The sequence below is a fragment of the Podarcis filfolensis genome, assembly GCF_964270895.1.
Source record: "Podarcis filfolensis genome assembly, chromosome: 16".
In the NCBI taxonomy this organism is placed as follows: Eukaryota; Metazoa; Chordata; class Lepidosauria; order Squamata; family Lacertidae; genus Podarcis; species Podarcis filfolensis.
Window position 1 is genome coordinate 20,526,892 of NC_139620.1, and position 18,546 is coordinate 20,545,437.

The 18,546-nt window shown below is 46.4% G+C and overlaps 1 protein-coding gene across 3 annotated transcripts in view; it reads right to left on the reverse strand.

The window, feature by feature from the left end:
• The window catches only part of TBX5 (T-box transcription factor 5), a 93,947-nt gene that overhangs the window by 33,211 nt on the left and 42,190 nt on the right, over nucleotides 1-18,546 (reverse strand). Inside the window, exons 1-3 of one of the 3 annotated variants that reach the window (XM_083590298.1) lie at nucleotides 15,032-15,206; nucleotides 6,582-6,760; nucleotides 2,020-2,114 (exon numbers count right to left, since the gene is read on the reverse strand). In XM_083590298.1, coding sequence (XP_083446424.1) covers nucleotides 2,020-2,114; nucleotides 6,582-6,728 — 242 coding nt within the window. In that variant the 5' untranslated portion in view covers nucleotides 6,729-6,760; nucleotides 15,032-15,206. Of the gene's footprint in view, nucleotides 1-2,019; nucleotides 2,115-6,581; nucleotides 6,761-11,087; nucleotides 11,694-15,031; nucleotides 15,207-18,546 lie in introns of those variants that run through there. The other 2 variants (XM_083590296.1, XM_083590297.1) reach the window with 2 other exon arrangements.

Consider the following 18,546-nt stretch of genomic DNA (forward strand, 5'->3'; position numbering starts at 1 on the left):
ATAATATAATATAATATAATATAATATAATATAATATAATATAATATAATATAATATAATATAATATAATATAATATAATATAATATAATAATTAATATAATAATATAATATAATATAATATAATATAATATAATATAATAATATAATATACAAGGGGGAGGGGAGAAACAACATTGTGTTCCGAAACGGAAACACAGAATAAACTGCAGCAAATCCTAAACTCCTCAAACGCAGAATCATCCAGTCAGACCCTGCCATTCATTTCAACAGGACTAATTTCAAAGCTGGAGTAGAAACTGAACCTTAAAGCATAACCTCCGGCGCTTGTGGTGGAGCGTGTTTATGGAAAACCATAATTGGAGGCGGGATCAGAACACAGTTTTTTCCTCAGGTAGAGATAGCGCCCCTGCAAGTTATACTATGATAAATATAGAGGTGAGGAGGTCAAATAGTTTATGAAGGACCCTGTTCAGATCTGATTGTTTTGATGTCATTCGGTCTAGATTTGCGCATATACATATATATATATATATCAAAATGAAAACATGCCAAATCTCTTACTGTGCCTATAACGCGCGCGCAAAACTGAGAGGCGCAATGGAACCCCGTAGTACGATCCTATGCATGTTTACTCGGAAGTTCTGTGGAACTTACTCGCAAGTAATTGCGCGCAGAATCTCAGTCTAATGGTATACATAGTATTCACTGTGCTAATTTCAAGCATTCATCTGTCCCTAAACTTGACACAACATAAATAACTAATTAACAAAACCAGAGCAAGCTTGAGTGAAGTGTTGTTTGTGCTTTTATGACACACACACAAACAAGCAAACACATTAAGAAAAGGGGAAACACTTTGGGTTGATACACTATGCCCTATTCAGAGGGAAATGACTAACCTACGTTCATTCATTTCTGTGGATCTACTCTGAGTAGGACTTACTTCTGAATTGACATGGTCAGGATTCTGCCACCGAAACTGGCGGGCCTTTAGATGGTTTCATTTTGTCTCGATTATTGCAATGGTTACCCTGCGAAAATAACTGGAAGAGTTGCTGCAGCACCTAAACTTGTTTTAAAAGGGTGGGGGGAGAATCTCAGGAGAAGCAAAACTTCTCATTTTCCCCCCACCACCCGTGGATCAAAGCCAAACACTTTTCAGAACAGAACTCTCCAGCCCCAGTCTGTTCTATGCACGCCCGTCTACTCAGAAGTCAACCTCACTACGTTCATTAGGACTTACTCCCAAGTAAACGCGCCAGGCATTGCAACCCAAGATGTGCTTGACGTTGGCCAAACTCGCCTGCCTTCTATATAGTGCACGCATCGCCCTAATTATCGCATCCACAAACCTTAAGATCAATTCTTCGAAATATTCCTGCAAGGAAATCTATTCAGAGAGCTCCGCTGTCACTCCTGATATTGCATTTTATGCGACATCAGATCCTGCGTATTTTTCACTGGGCAGAAATCTTCAAGGCACGTCCGGGCTGCTATAACGCACCCGGAAATGCTTCTTTTCATTTCAATGGGGTTCGCAAAGGAACTCCACCTCCCTCCGAGGACACACACAGCCCTGGAAATGAATCATGTTCCTTCGTCTTTTAGGGAAGCAGGCCGAAATTTCATTTATTTATTTCTCCACAAAGCCATTAACTTACCTAAAAAATATCCATACCCCGCCTTTTGACCAAAAGAAAAACCCTCGAGACGGCTTACAACATTGTGGTAAGACTACAATACGCAACCTCGGTGGAAAACCACAAAGGCAAGAGGATATAGAGAATAAATTTAAAATGGGCGTCAAGTTAATAAATAAAAATATTTAACTAACTGACCAACTGCATCGCAGATAACTCGCTTCTACCACCACCCCCAATATAAACTCTGCCCCCCAAAAATATAAATATTGGCTACGCCCATGACACACGCACACATTTAGTGATAATGAGTCTTTCTCCACCAGCTCCATCACCCACATTCTGATCCCCCAAAAAGAGAAATATCTGGATTCTTACCTTCCAGCTTTGGTTATAATCATTTCGGTCCCCACGTCATGAAATTTGAGCCATAATTCTCGCTCGTGTAAGAACACTTTGATTCCCTCCATACCCTGGAAAGGAGAGCAAATGGCAACAGGCAAATCATTATACAGCAAGGGCAGGTGAGAACACGAGAAGGCGCCTTAGACTGAATCAGACCAGCAGTCCATCCATCTCAGTGTTGTCTACACTGACTAGAAGCAGATATCTAGGTTTCCAGGCAGGAGACATCCCAGTCCCTACCTGGAGAGGCAGAGGATCGAACCCGATCTTCAGCATGCAATGTGACGTACCCGTTCCCCAAATCACGGGGATATCAAGGGTGTTTATTCCCCGCGCCCATCAATAGCTGATGGCATGTCTTTTTCACGCCACACCTTTTCAAGTGTATATCCCCCACCGCTTTACTGATGATGATGATGATGATGATAAACTTCGATTGATTTGGGAGCAAATCCCACTGGTTTCAAGGTGGCTTGTTCCCTAGTATACACGCATAGGCTCGGGTTACACGGGTGTTCCTAAAATGCCAACAGTGAACGTGGAAACGGGGGACAGACGCGTGCTTCTTCCAGGCACACGCGGCCAGGAGACGGGATTGGCTGTGGCTCCTGCTGAGAGTACCTCCTCGGTGGCAAACCCGAGTTTCTGACTGTGTAACGTGTGAAACGACCTCCGGAGCGAGAGAGAGAGTGCTAGCGGACTTGGCTGCACTCCACGACTGCTGTTATCCTTTCTCAGTGAATAGAGGCTTGCCTAAACTAGGCTTGTGGTTTTTATCTCCCGAAATGGCGAGGCGGGAGGGGAGGGAGGGAGGGACGGAGTGGGCGAGAGACGGGACAGTCCGGCTCATGTTCAAAGACGCTTCGCCGCTCCAGGCCGGAGATCTGCCCAGCGCCAGCGGCCATGAGAGCCGCTTGGAACTTTTCTGATAGGAGCCGGCCTGATAGGCTCCGAGCCAAGAGCATCAAAATAGCAGGCGCTATAATAGGATCGGAGGCAAGGAAGGTTTTCCTGAGAAAAAAGGCAGCGGGGTGGGATGGGGGAAGAGAGAGCAGAGAAAAAGGAGGAGGGAGGAGGAGGAGGAGGATGAAAAGCTGACCCCTGCGAAGGAGGTTATCTGTGCCTTGCAGTCACTTACGGGCCCATCCCTACGTCCTTCCAGAGTTTCCTTTATTGGTTGCATTTATATTCCGCCTCTCCCCACCCCCAAGCTCAGTGCGGCCTCCGTGATTTCCGCCCCCCTCCACATTTTATCCCCACAGCAACCCTGTGAGGTACGTCGGGCTGCTGTGCCCAAGGTCACCCAAGTAAACATCACAGGGCTGAGCGGGGGATTTGAACTCGGGTCTCCCAGGTCCTGAACCGCTTCCCCACACTGGCTCTGAGATTACATGGCACAAAGGTGCGGTTCCTATCCTACTGCGTTTCTGGTTCAGGTTCTGGGAAACCAGGCCAACTCTGTGGAGGTCAAGTTGAAAGTGCATTGGGTTAAGACGTCCAAATGCACAAATACGAACTCGCCTCCGCGGCTTTCTTATGTACGTACACGCCTGTTGTCATAATCATCCACGCTATTTTATTATTTTCATTAGATACCGCTTCATCTACATATCTGCATCTCTACCCAAAAAATAAGGATAATTATAGTAATATGTCCGTGTCCTTAAGGGCAGTGTTCAACCAGATTGTCTGTCTTTCCTTACCCGCCCTTCACCAGACGGTTCCAAGGCAGTTTAATCGAAAACAGAATTAACCTACAATCCTATGCACATATCCGTGGGAATAAGTCCCATTAAATTCAATGGGGTTTTCCTTCTGAGTTTAGGATTGCCTTGCTGAAGAATTGTGCTCCTGTTGAAAGCTGAGCACGCCTAAGCCCGCGGAAAGCAACAGAGAGGAGAATCCCACCCGGTGCCTAGGACGGCAGCCCTGTTTACTCGGGAGAAACTTCCTTTGTTCAACTGGACTTACTCCCTAGTAAGTGTGCAAAAGGACTGCGCCGCTCCTGGGTTCCTCATTTCCGATGGGTACAGTGGAAATGATTACCGAAGGTGGGCGTTAAATGTAACATTTAGAAAGCAAAAGTTCAACTCGGAAACTGCAATCCTATGAGGCCCATTGTAATCAATGGGATTTACTTCTGAGCGTGCCTGCATGCATTGCCCGCCCCCCGCCCATCAGCCTTGCTTCCCTGACACGCTGGACCTCCCCAAAAAAGAGAGAAAGGGATAGGGTTCCCCTTAGCTCTCAAGCCCACGGTTCAAAATTTGACCCGGCCGATTAATAGCAGATTAATCAACCTACACTTTAGTTGATTAATCGACTGGACCGTTGCAGCCGTGCTGCGCGTCAGCTTCATGCTGATGGATCGTTTCGACAAATGGAACGTTGGCATATTCCCTATCACAAGCCGGGAGAGCTCGACAATGCGATCCTACGCATATTTATTCAGAAGTAAGTCCGAACTAGTTCGTGGAGGCGAACGCTTGAGAAAGGCTGCAATCCTACACCCACTTGATCTCGAGTAAGCCCCACCGAACTCCTGAATAGATAGCGATAGGATCGCGCCTTAAAAGTGCCTAGAACCTCGACGTGGGCCATTTTTATATTTTTTTTGGGAATACTGTATGTTTATACTAACTTTTCCAACAGCAAAAGTTCTCGATACCGTTTACACAGTAAAAGGTGGCTTAGAAATCTTTCCTGTCTCCTTCCCTCCCAGAATTTTTGTCTTTAAAAACTGGCCAGTAGCTTGTAAACACGGGGACTCCGCATACGCGCATTTACCTACGAGTAAGCCCTACTGAACACGGTAGGAATGGGGAGAGCGCCATCCATGGTACTTAACGAGGCTTGCTTTGGCCTAAGAGATTAGGCCAGCGTACATTTAAAGCACACTCCCCTCCAAAGAATCCTGGGAGCTCTAGTTTGTTATGGGTGCTGGGACCTGTAGGTCTGCGAGTGAGTGAACTACAATTCCCGTTGGGAGCGGAGGGACATGCTTTAAAATGTATAACGTGGAAGGGAGGGAGAGAAGGAGAATGAGGCAGCCATGCTGATTTCCCAGTTCTGTGATGCCTAAAAGAGAAATCGTTTTTTAAAAAACAAAATAACCTAAATATAAATAAAAGAGCACACCCCATTTCGCGGGGCTCGCTTCTGCATAGTGATCCGAATGCATGTTGTGTTTTTTTTTAAGATCCTGAACCAAAGACTCACTTCCATCACAAACGGCAGCGAAGCAACTCGCTAGAAGCAGCCGAAGCAAGGGTAGATTTCAAGTCCTCCCGGCCAAGCCAAGAGCATACTGCATATATATTTGCAGTAATGGGCTGGAGGGAGAGGGAGGATCGGTTTCGAGAAACCAGATGTTGGGACGACGAGAGAAAGACCCAGCCCGAAGGATCAAGGCTGGAAACCTCGCGGTCGTAAATGTATTGCACGCTCAGGCACTCCCTACACACGCGAACTTTTAATTTTTTTATTTTCTGAACATCTCTCCTTCCAACCTCTGATGTTTGGGTGCAAATAAATGTACTTAATTCTTTATTCGCGTGCGGCTCTCGCCGGTGCGAGCGCCACACACGTATATCTCGGGGAGCGTCCTCACGATCATTTAAGCCGGGTTCGTTCCCAGTTCCCTTTCGACTTCCTTTTCTGCGACCTTTACGCCGCCCTCGCAGCCAGGAGAGAGTGGGACGCGGCGCGCCTGCGTATGTATTTGCATTTTACTGCCGGCGCAATCTATCCAAAGCGACCTTAGTTATTGTGGTTGTGAGCAAGAATCTGGCGATGGCAGTTTATTCCGAGATCGATTGACGCGGACTGCGCGGCTGGCTTACATAACCAGGTCTACTACAAACTGTATTTGAGGCGGGAGCCAGGAAATGAATCCGAATGGGTATTACAAATACGAATATTTTCCCTGTCCTTTAACGGTACCCCCAAATTTTCCTGCTTGCGAAGGACGGTCTCCCTCAGTCAATAGCCGTGCTCGCCTTTCTGCATAGCAGAATCAACGCATTCCAGACTCCATCTCTCCAAATATACATATATATTTCATTGTACGTGATTTTTGGGGTGGAGATTTTTATATTTGTCTTATTCCATTGTATTATCTTTCTCCAATTGTACCCTTACAGGTGGGATTTACAGTGAATAATAAATAAATGAAATGAAACTACCTTTCAGCGCAGTTTTAACCACGTCTACTCAGAAGTAACTCAATTGAACTAAATGGGGCCTACTCCCAGGTAAGTGGGGTTGTTACGACTGCAACCTAAGTAACCTATTATTATCATTCATTAAACGTTAGCCCTACTCAGAAAAGACCTAATGAGGTGACCCCCCCGTCATATTTATTGATTTTAATGGGCCTACTCAGAGTAGGACTGTCCTTGGATACACAACCCATTATTATTATGAATTAAAAGAACAGAGGAGGAGTAATGGGGTTGTCTCTCATTAGTTCCCACTTTCCCAAAGCATTCCCACCCCCCTGCCTCCCCCCATTCCTGCCCAGTGCGGCGGCTTACCTGTTGGGTGAAGGCGGCCTGGGGCGAGGAAGGTTGTTTGCTGCTGGCGCCCAGCTGACTCTCCGGCTTTCCGTCGCTCGCTAGCTCCTTCGTGTCTGAGTCGACCGGCGTGGCTGGGAGCCCGAAGCCTTCTTCGGCATCCGCCATGTTCTAGACTGCTGAGCCCCCCCGCCCCACTCCTGTACAGCGGCGAGAGAGAGAGAGAGAGAGAGAGAGAGAGAGAGAGAGAGAGAGAGAGAGAAGAGTGGTGAGTCTTGGCGATGGTGGAGAGAAGGAGAAGAGACCCACGGTCGCATCCCCTCTTTGCCACTGCAACAGTGCTGGATTTATAAGCTAAACTATAGCTTAGGGCCCCACTCTCTTGGGGGACCCCAAAAATTTAAAGGGCAAAAACCTGGATGCACTTCGATAAAATACATATTTTGTTATAAATTACCATATAGCATATATTCAACACAAAAAACGGCGACAATTTGTTGTTGACAAAGGACAGCTGGACATGTAAAGGGCCCCATTGCCTTCAGTAGCTTAGGGCCTCATCAAACTTAAATCCGGCCCTGGAGTGGAGCGAGGGAGACCGAATGATGGGCGGATAGGCAGAGAGAGGGGGGGGGGTCCACGGCTGCCAATTCAAGGCCAGTTATACCCGCGTTCCTCAAAGGCCTATGCCTGCCCCCGCTTCAAAGACCAGGCCCCAGAAGAGAGGCTTGTTTGGGGATCCCTGCTGTCTCCCTTCTTTTCACATCGACAGGTTCCCAATCTTACAGATATACAGAAATGTGTCTGTGCTGTGCATAAATCTCCCGTGCATAGGCCATCCCAACACACAAACACTTTTAAAACTTATATGATACGAGGTAAAATGCCACATTCGCTAATGGTAGGAAAATGCAACCTGTGCCGTTAATGTTCAGAAATAATTTTGCACCATTTATCAAATATGTGAGAAAGAGACAATTACTTACAAAGTGCCGTGAAAACTTACAAACTACCTGAAATAAAGTGAACTTGCAATATCATATTTAACTAGGTTCTTACAAATTCTTGACTCAGTTTTTCGTTTTTTAAATAAGTTCCAGAATATTCAAGAAAAGGGTAAGTTCAACGTTGTTCCCCGTAGCTGTGAGGTGCCGGGAACCACGTTGTACACGCTAATGGAGCTGTGAATCATCACAACCGCAATCGCATTCTGTACCTATATGTACAAGCCCTTGTGTATATTGGGTGTGCATATTGGATCAATGAAGCTTTCTTACAGCGGTCTCCGTGGTTGCAATAACCCCATGGATACTTACTGGGGAGTGAGACCCCTTCCAGTGAATGTGATTTATTTTTGAATAAATTTGCACATGTTCAGGCTGCTTGGGCTGCTAGACCCGAGAAATCTGTGGGGCCTAAGGCATGTAAGGATGTCCAAGACTGAAACACATTCTTGCGCTACTTGTTTTGTTGGGTCAGTGCGTCTGCTAACCTCCTTTTCACACATGTGTCATATGTGCAGAAGCACAATGTGTGCACGTGTGTTGATTAGCACACAAATACATATTCTTTACGTACACAAAATATACATGCACACACGCAAGCATGAGTGTACTGACACGTACACATATTCTATATGTACACAAATATATGCACACAGAGAGGCATACATATACATACATCTGGGTACACACACAGATTCTATAGTAACCAAAATATTACACATGTACACGTGCAAGCATGGATATGCACGCATATGCATCTTCCGTGTGTACACATGTATATTCTGCATGTACTCATAAAACAAGCATATGTATATATACCCGTGCGTAAAACAAAGAGAAAGATTCGTGCGCACACTTCTATGTACACACAGAGACAGCGAGGTCAACAGAGAAAGTGGTATTGACCTTAGACGTCGAGTCCCGGAGGAAGCGTAGCAATGGACTTCCGTTGGAAGGCGTTTGTCAATTTCATATAGAAAAGGCCCAGAAATATTTCATGTCGAAAAGGCCCAGGCAAGATTTCCTTGATAAAATACCACACACACCCCTCCCACCAGCACCGCCAAAGTGTGAAGCACTTTTCCAGCAGAGGCCAATTACCGATCCATGCCCCCCCCCCCCATGATTTTTCATTTCTGCGCCCAAACAAAACAGTATGTATCTACAACTGAATATGCTGGTATATTGCGGGAGCGGGAGAGATCCCTCATGAAAACACTACATACTTCGCAGGTTTAAAAGAGCCAACGACTGGACCCATGTGAACTGAATAATGTGGAATTTCTTTTTTGCCCCCAAAGAAAAGGGGGTGGGGTAGAGAGATTTCCTCTGGTAAAATGAGAAAATTTGAAGCTGTACAATTTGCTCTATAGCAAACCACGTAGAAAATGGCCATTACTTGATGCTGACGACGACGACAAGGCCTTGTCTTTACTTTTAGGGGAAATTATATAATTTTAATAATGTTAAAATTATATAATGCTATAATAATGTTCTCGTTTATTAAATGCACCTCCGGCTTTGGTCTTTGTTCGTGTTTTTGTTTTTTGTTTTTTTAAAAAAAGGCCATCTCCTAAAGATCAGTATGAAATAACGAAGGAAGGAAATTCCAGCAAATCAAAAATCAATTTCTCATACCAATACCCTAATATATGTATTTTACTTGGAATATATTTCCTTGGTGCTTGCTTCCAGGTAACCGGGAATGAAATGGAAGACTCGGTGCAAGTTAGCCTCTACAAAAATCTCTACTCCAAAGCAAGCCCCACTAAATTCAATAGAACTTACTCCCAGCTAAGCATGTATCTAGAATTGCAGTCCAGATCCCACTTACTTACTTAGAAGTAAACCTAACTGAAACACAAAGCGACTTGTCTTCTAATGAATCAGTGACTAGAACCTATAGGCCCCTAACTTTTCATTGCTGCTTTTCCCTCCTCAGTTAAATCTTTAGTACATTTTCTAAGAAATGTCCACCGAAATCAAAAGGGTTTGCAGCTGCCTTTTAAAAATACAGCCGCTTGAAGAAGAAAAATAATTGAAATGTACGGGAAATATTTCCTGTTTGTTCAAGTTGGGATGCTAGTACAACTCCAGGGAACAGAGCATTCTAGTTTTAAAGAAATAAAGGAAAAAATATAATATGTTGAATCTAGTTTCCAGATTACTACAGCATATACTGGATATTTAAAATAATCCAGCTGCCCTGTTTCCCCGCGCCTACATCTTTAACAAAACAAAGCCCGCGAATTGTAAAGAAACCAGACCGAGCGTTTTGTGTTTGTTTTTAATTAATAAAAAAAATTAATATATCAGCTCCTTTCATCGGCATTTAAGAAAATTTCTTTAAAAGAGAATTTACTCTCAGTGTGAAAATAGCTTTAAATTAGCGGGGGATTTATAGGAAAAACAACAACACCATCCAGTTTAAAACCGCTGAACCTAGGAAGGCTGTTTTGGCAGTTAAAGTCATGGAAGTCTATGGGGTTTATTTCCGAATAAGCAACGGTAAAATGGGACTGTATGAATCATTACAAGGGATGTGCTCGCGCCCCAGCTATAGACATACAGAGGCGCTGCTCTACCTCACCTCGGAAACGCTAGAGTTCCAAGTGGGGTTAGCGAGAGGCAAGTGATTCAGAGGTAGAAAGCAAGGTGGTGATCGGGCTGAATTCACTGAACTGCTGGCCTGAGGCTAGATTAGAGGAAGGGTCCTCAGAGATTTCTAGACTCAGAGAGGAGGGTGCCAAATGACTCAAGATCACTGCCTGTTCATTTTCTGTAATTTCCCCAAAAATCCCCCCTCCAGCTCCGGGCATTGGGAGAGACGAACGTGGCAAAGTATCAGGCGTGTGTGAACAAAACAAGCGCCCGAGGAACGCCTCTCCTAACCTTAAATCGCTCTCGGAATCGGCACAGAAGGTTTTCTCGTGGAAGAGTTGGGCCAAGGAGGCTGGCGGTGCGGGGGGGCGGGCGGGCGGGTAGAGAGAGACTCGGAGACTCGAGGGGGGGGGATATATGAATGAGACCCTCTTGCTTCTCCCTCCGAGAGTTGCAGAGAGGCAATCCGCCTTGACAGAACCAGGCCGCGGCTGGATGAAAAATGCAGCCAGCCAGCTCGAGCCGAGCAGGGAACCGCAACTGCTCGGCCAGGCGCTTCGGGGAAGGAATGAAATGGAAAGGAGTGGGGGTGCACCGCTACACACACACACACACACACACACACACACACACACACACACACACACACCAAGGTGCCTGTAAACTGGATCGCCATCCCCTCTGCAAGATCGAGGGACTAACTGGAAGATCTCTCCCCCTCAAAGCAAAACACCATCTCCTAGCTGTCTTGCTGGGGCCTTGTTTTCTGGCTCGCTTCTCTCTCCCTCCCTCCCTCTCTCTCTCAGTGTGTGCGTGTGTGTATGTCACCCACACACCGAGAGGTCCGAATCTCCTCTCTGAGCCTCGGGCGCCCCCACCCCCCACGATCGTGCATTCGGAGCGCGAGAACAGCCCTCGTTACCTTCTAGCTTTGCCCGGATCCGGGCAGTCACCGCATCTCACTCACAAAGCCCTCAGCCTGGACGCAGCATTGCCGCCGCCGCCGCCGCCACCACTGCCATCTCCTTGCTGTATTCTCGCCGCTCCAAATGCAATAAAAACCGAGCCTTTCCTCAAGACAGCATCAATGAAATGATGTGAAGGGCGAGAGAGGACGAGGGGGGGAGGAAAGGCCCCTTCCCCTACTTCTCCCCCTCCCCTCAAAGAAAGAAAACCCGTCCAGTCCCTTCTCTGTCTCCCGGACACAACTGCTGGTAGCGCGCAGAGGAGCGAGTCCCTCCAGGCGATGCCTTCAGGAATGAGAAGGGTCCTCGCCTTCTCCACGCAGCCGAGAACCGCGTCCTCTCCCTGGACGCTTACAGATTCCCGGAAAGAGAGCTGCGAGGGAAAAGTTCGGGGTAGGAGCGATGGCGGAGGAAGCCCCTAAAGAGCAGGTTCGCTTCTTTAAGGCCGCGGAAGAGCGAGCTCGGCTGAGGAAGACGGAGCCCTGCGCGTCTCCAACCAAGTGCGTTGAGGCGAAGGGAGCGCAGCGTCTCGAGCGAGCGCCCAGCTCGCTCTGGCCAACCAGCTGCGCTGGTGCAACGGAAGGCTGGCGCTCTCTCGCTCTCCCCCCCCCCTTCTCCTATCCTATCCTACCCTCTCCCTTCTTCCTCTCCTTTTTTCCCAGCCTGATTTTCCCTCCCAGGCCACAGGAAAAAAAAATCTCACAAAGACAGTCGGAGGGATCTCTCTGGATTCCCTCCCCACTTTGCCTCCTCCCCCCTCCTTCCTCTCCCCTCCCTCCTTTCTATCCATCTTTCTTAAGCAGAAAGAAAAATTCAAAGCTTCAGAAATCCCCTTTCTCTCTTTCCTCCCCCTTGAAAAGAAAAGAAAAGCCGTTGGCTTTTTTTAAAAAAAGAAACAAAAACCCACACCTAATACAAACCATTCCCCTTCGGCTTCCAGTCTCCAAACCAGCCTGACTTCTCTCCTGCATTATATCTAAGGAAATCATTTCTTAAAACAAAAACAAAAACGCATCTGTTCAAAGGGAAGCGGTGCTGTCTTTGTAAACCAAATCACACGACGGTAGTTTTCGGGTTGTTCTTATAGGGAGAGAAATAAGACCACTGTCATGTTGTACTGTATGAGCGATCTCCCAGGTTATTTGAGGATCTGCTCCTCCATATGTATTTTGCGATGGGTCCTACCACCGTGTAAATAAATACATCTGATCTGATTGTCACCTCCTTGTTACTAACAATGATTATTTTTACTGCATAGGTTTATTTTTTTTAAGGACCTTCACCTCCCTACGAATAATCTCACCCTCTTTTTCTAAAGAAATAAAGAATGTATAGGACACACACACACACACACACGACACACACAGAGAGAGACTATATACATATACAAGCTCCAAGAACCGGCTTTACTAAAAATAATCAACACGTCAAGAGAGCTGAGGATGCGGTTTTTTGTAATCTGTCTTTCTCTTCTCTGTATCTTAACTTTCTTTTCTTTTTCTTTCAAATGTATTATTTTTGAGGGTAAAGTTGAATAGGTCAAAGCGAGAATAAACAGCCTCCCTGACTCTTTCTGGAATCTGAAGAGTACCAGGTTGATAATAGCCACGTGTGGTCATTTTTTATTACTATTTTTTTTAAAAGAGTTTGGTATAAAGGATCATTATTTAGCACTCTTTGAGCTCTGCCTCCGCTTTCTTGCATGATTCCATGTCGTTCTCTGAAATGGAATTTGGAGGATACCGAGAGCTTCAGCGCCTCTCCAACTCAAAGAGTGCCCCATTTGCAGACCGCTGGACTTTCTCTCCCCCGATAAATTGGGGATTAGGTTGCCACGCACCTAGGAAGAAGTCAACTTCATGGAACAAAGTGGAGCTTCCTGCCGAGTAAACATTACAGGGTTGCACGATTAGGCAAGGCGAGCGAAAGGCCCGTTGGAGTCAGTGGGGTTTACTTCTGAGGAGGCAGGCATAGGATTGCGCTGTAAGCCTCGTTGCAATTCAAACACTGATCCCCCAACATTCGCGCTGGGAAGTTCATCTCGTCCAATAAGGCGCGATCTGCTTGGATCGCTTTTCGAGCTGGAGGTAAAAGCGGGGGCTGGGGGGGGCCTGAAAGTGGAGATCAGTCAAGCCTCGAGGGGCGAGGAATTCTGTGGAGTTTGCTAGCACCCGATTGCAAATCTTTCCCATTCGTAATCCCTTGGAAAAGCAACGTGGACTGCAGGATACTGCACCCACATAACGCCTTGCAAAATAAAAACCCTGAGCATGAGAGTAAGGCATGTAATATACACACTTCTTGTTTTTATTCTGCGGGCACATAAACAGAGACTTTGCCATGCGTTTCTCAGCTCACCTTCTAATATGTTATACGTGAACCACATGGATTAACATTCATTATGTTGCAAAGTGTGCGTATACGTTCGTGTATCATGCATTATAGATTGGTATCGTTATAGACTAGTACCCTTGATAATAGAGTTTGTGCTTTTAATACTCACGTTTTGCGTATATATGTATACAAAAATGATTGTATATTTATTGTATGTGTGTGTATACAATCCACAACTCCACCTTAATATTGTGTTGGTTTGTATAACACACAAGAACAGCAACAACAACATAGAAAGAGAATCCTAAACTGGTATATGTATCGCACATTTTAAAAACCGCCCGAACATTTGGCCCAACCCCAGGCAACGTTTCCTCCGGGATAAATTCCATGGATTCTATGTAGACTATATTTTAATTACATCCGGGTGAAAATCAGTGGGATTTTATTTCTCCGCTCGCTGCAGAATTACTCTGGAGGAATGCATTTTCGCCTATCGAGTTAGAGCTTGATGCAGAAACTAAATCAGCCTCCAACTTTCTTTCCTCTCTGTTCATGAAAAATATCCGGAGAGATATATGAATAGATGATAGATAGATAGATGATAGATAGATAGATGATAGATAGATAGATATAGATAGATAGAGAGAGAGATATTACCGATTACTGCATTGTTTCCACAGCACATTTTCAATATACAAAATGCCTTGGATTTTTATTATGTCGGTGTGCGGGTGTGCGTTTGTATGCGCGCCTGTGTTTCAAACCTCCTTCAGTTTTGAAAGAGGAGGCTCTTTCTGAGATTTGTTTATATCTTCCAAACTTTCACCAAACCCTACAAATCTTGCAGATAGCCCCGCAGCTGGAAAAATAACAAACCACGGGCGATTGTGTGCACGAAGTTCCACAAAGAACAGAGGCCAGCAGCTGTTGTTCAACAAGGACAACCCAAATCACAGCCCAAACAGAGAACGTGTATTATGGGTATAGAGGAGCACACGCACGCACACTCAGTAAAATACCACGAGTTGAAACGCGTAGGCACACGGCCTGCCTTCCTGAGCTCTGTTCGGCCCGGCTGAAACCTAATTCAAGTCCAAAGGCTGCTTCCAGAGACTCCAGCTATGAGCTCCTTTCTCAAAACTAGACTCTATGCAACACATCTATAAGCACGACCATCTTTAAAATCAATAAACAATATCTATATATGTATATATTTAAAATCGATAGGCACGATCGAGGCGCTGAGAAGGATATTTCGGGGCATCTATACCGACAGGGAGGAAAAACCACGTGCTTAAATCTCGCCCCCACTGCAATCCATGGGAATCCAAGGCGTCACAATTCGGACCGGATTCGGACCGTTCATTTGGCACGGGTCAGTCCCATCATCAACCACGGGACATTCTGAAAATAGTAACAATCCGACATTCTCTCTCTCTCTCTCTCTCTCTCTCTCTCACACACACACACACACTCACACACACACACACGCACACCAAAATTCACCATTGCTGCATAGAAGAGACCGATCCCCCCAAACTCTGCTAAAAGGACCAACTCTCACCTTATGAAACCCAAACCAGCTATGCAAGGGCTCCGAAGCAGCGCTGAAGACGCCGCAGACGACCACGACGATTTCTCTCCCTGCTGCTCCAGGTTCAAACAAGACCAAAAAGATTCGTGGGGAATCTCCTGCGGAGGTAGCGCCCTTCCAGGATCTTGTCAAGGCGAGAGACAGGCTTGCCCAGCCTCGCGAGCGATTTGTGGCCTCTGACAAATTAAATATTACTGTTTATTACCAGCCATACTCCAATAAAATAAAGCGGGTTCGAGGCGATCGCTCCTATCTCACCAGCGCCTGCACCTATAGGACACGGAGACGTCACCGCGCACGCAACCGGCCCCTTTGTCATGCTTGAGCGCAGCAGTAATGGAAGGTTAATTTGTGTTCTTCTGCTTTAAATCCCCATCAGTCAGTTTCCCCCTCTTCTTCTTCTTCGTCTTCTGGAATTTTTTTTCCTGGGGGGGGGGTGCTAGTTGCAATTGGGAGGAATGTAGCCCTTTTCGAAGGAGGAGGGGGCGTGCTAAGCGGGCAGAAAAGGTGGGGGGAGATATGGAGGTCTGAAAACCCAGATTCTCGTGGACTAGATGGAGGGCCAACTGGCCGTATAGCTAGACCGCACTTGTGGTGGAATTAAACCGCATGTGTGTCTGCATGGCTTGTCCTGTTTTTATATATTGCAGGGAGCGTAAAGAGCTGCATCTTGCAAAGGCGATATGGGCAGATCCGATCTCAGGAGCCCATCTCTCTCTCTCTCTCTCTCTCTCTCTCACACACACACACACACACACACACACACACACACAGAGCGATTTGGGTAGATCTGACATCGCAGGCACTCTGATCTCTCCGGGGGTGGGGAGCAAGAATACTGACCTTATAGCCTCCTTTCTTTCCTGGTACCCAGTCCCCAAATTTACTGTCAATGGAGACTGGGGAATATTTTTGTTTCGTTTTGCTTTTTTTATCATCTACATTTTTGTAACCCCTCTCTTCCAGATATTTCGCAAGCTGGCCTTGGCAATCGTTCGCCCTTTGCCAGCACAGCTTGCTAGAAATGCGATGCCTTCCCCAGCAGGAATTGAGACTGGGGGCGGGGGCGCTGGGGAGAGGCAAGAAATGGTTGCTGGGGACTAAAATAAAATACGAGATGAACCCAGGTCCACCGGGAAGACTGGAAGATTCCGCTTCAGGATCTAGCTAGGAGGTAAGAGCGGGGTAGGGTGGGAAGAAGTCCCTTCCTTAGTCCCGGACCCCAAGTCGGACCCTTGAGGGATCCCCATTTCCAGACCGGCTTTGAGGTGCTGATGTCCTCTGTTGGCCGGCTGGATTCAGTCAGAGGCTTCCGGCTGAGGATTTGAGACAAGGCCCATCAGAGGGGCTTGAGTACCAGTCTGCTAGGGGTGGGGAGTTGGGGGGAAGCGGCAGGCGGAGGGAGTGAAGCACCTCAGAGTTGCAGATGGGCATCAGGTGAAGACCAACCCACCCCCCGAAACGAAACGGCCGCAAGGAGCGACTGAGAGCAATCCGTTTCCTCTCTGCGTGTCCTCGCTTCAAAGGATGCTTGTCTTCCTATTCCATCCCGTTGATAATTGACTCATAAAGATGTGGGGTGGGTGGGTGTTTTAAAAAAGAAATATTCCTGCGGGCCCTTTAAAAATTGAAGGCCTGGGTAACTCTCAGAACAAAGTCATCCCAGTAATTAGGGACCGGTCCCCTCCTCTTGCATATTTGATAGGCCAACCTTTATATTCTAGGCTGACGATTTGTTTGTGTTTGTGTGTTTCTTTGCTCCTTTTAATGGACCTAGATCGTGTCCAACGTTTCGCCCTCCTGATTCCAAAGAGAACCGCCCCAGTTTCTTATGGTTGAAAATAAAGAAAATGTTTTACTGCTTTCCATGTTGCAAAGCACTGAACCGAGAGGGTCCTCTGCGTCCATTTGGTAAAGTAGGCAGAATATCACGCCGAGGGGTGCTTTAATAGAAATCTAATATAAGTGAGTTTTGATTAAATTGCCATATTTGCCCAGGCAAATATCCGTAGAACTGTGGCCGGGACACAAACAGAACTAAGCCTCGATGAGCTCTGTGAGGCTTGCTTCTGAGGAATTCTCCCGAAACAAGGGAATTTCTTATTGCAACCCTCGAAAGCATTTAAAGCAAACCTACACTAGATAATATATGTGGATGACTGGTCTCCTAGCTAAACAGCTCAATAAGCACTCAGCTCGATCCTAAACATACTGGCTCAGAAGTCCCTTTGAGTTCAGCGGTACATAAACTATAGGATGCGCACAGCCCGAAGGGATTTAGTAAAAAAACAAACAAAAAAAACACCTTGGACTTCTCATTACCTTGCGACTGGTTGTTCCTAATCAAGGCAATAATTATCTTTTAAAAAAATTTAAACCTAAGCACACACCTGGCAGAAAGCCCTATAGGACACAACAGAATTAACTTCTGCAAAAATGTGTGTAATTTATTACGCTGTAAGTTCGGGCTTCTCTCCCACACAATGGACCAACATAGCTTCCTGCAGTGATTGTACGTCTGTATTGCTTCCCCCCAATCGATATCTATTTGGGGCGAAGGGAGCGGGGAATTACATTTAAGAAATGCTTTTACGGTGGCGCGCGTGTGTGTGAAAGAGAAATAAAACTGTATTTAAAAGGTGAACTTTTGTCCTGATAAATGAGTTTTCATTTGGAGTGCAGGTTATTTAATTATTTCAGATAAATATATACTGGGGTTGTGGGGGGGGTTGTGGGGGAGACAAAAATAGACAGCCCGAATCAGTTTACAGCAATGTTAAAACAAAACACTGCTTTTAAAAAAAGAAGTTACCCACAGGGCAGAGGTTAGCCTTAAAACTAAAGAACTGAAGGTATTGATAATAACATAAATCGCGAGGAAAGCATGCAGAATTTCTCCCCCTTGCCTCACCAGAGGACAAATTCTGTGGCAGAAGCCGCTGTCCCAGGAAACACCGAAGGAGGAACAAGCAGATGGTTCGTTTCCTCTTCCTAGTAATTTTCTGGTTTCTTTCAGTGCCCCCCGCCCCCTCTAATTTTCCTCTGCTCTCCGCCGCTGCAGCAGTTGACGATCTTGCAAAGTTGCAATCCGAAGCATATCCTCTCTCCTCGAAATCGGTTGGGCTTACTTCTTCCGAGGTGTGGGGGGGGCACAAGGCGACAGATTCGACAGCTGGAATTGCTCTCGTGGAGGGGGGAGTCCTTCGCCAGGCGAGCTGGCTCTTAAGGGGTTGCAGGATTGCTCCCGATCCTTGACACCAGGCGACTTGGATGGATTCCTTCCTATTTCGATGGATGAATGGGCAAAAGGGCAGCGCAGCCCGACCTCAGTTCTTCGGTGCAGTCCGCATGACGACTCCAGCATCAGGCTTGCTGACCCCTCTCTCCGCCTGCCCAGTGGCCTGATTGCTGGGGAACGAAATCGGCGGAACTGAACATCTGAGAAATTGCCATGAGAACCGTATCTGTGCAACTGGGTTGAGGAT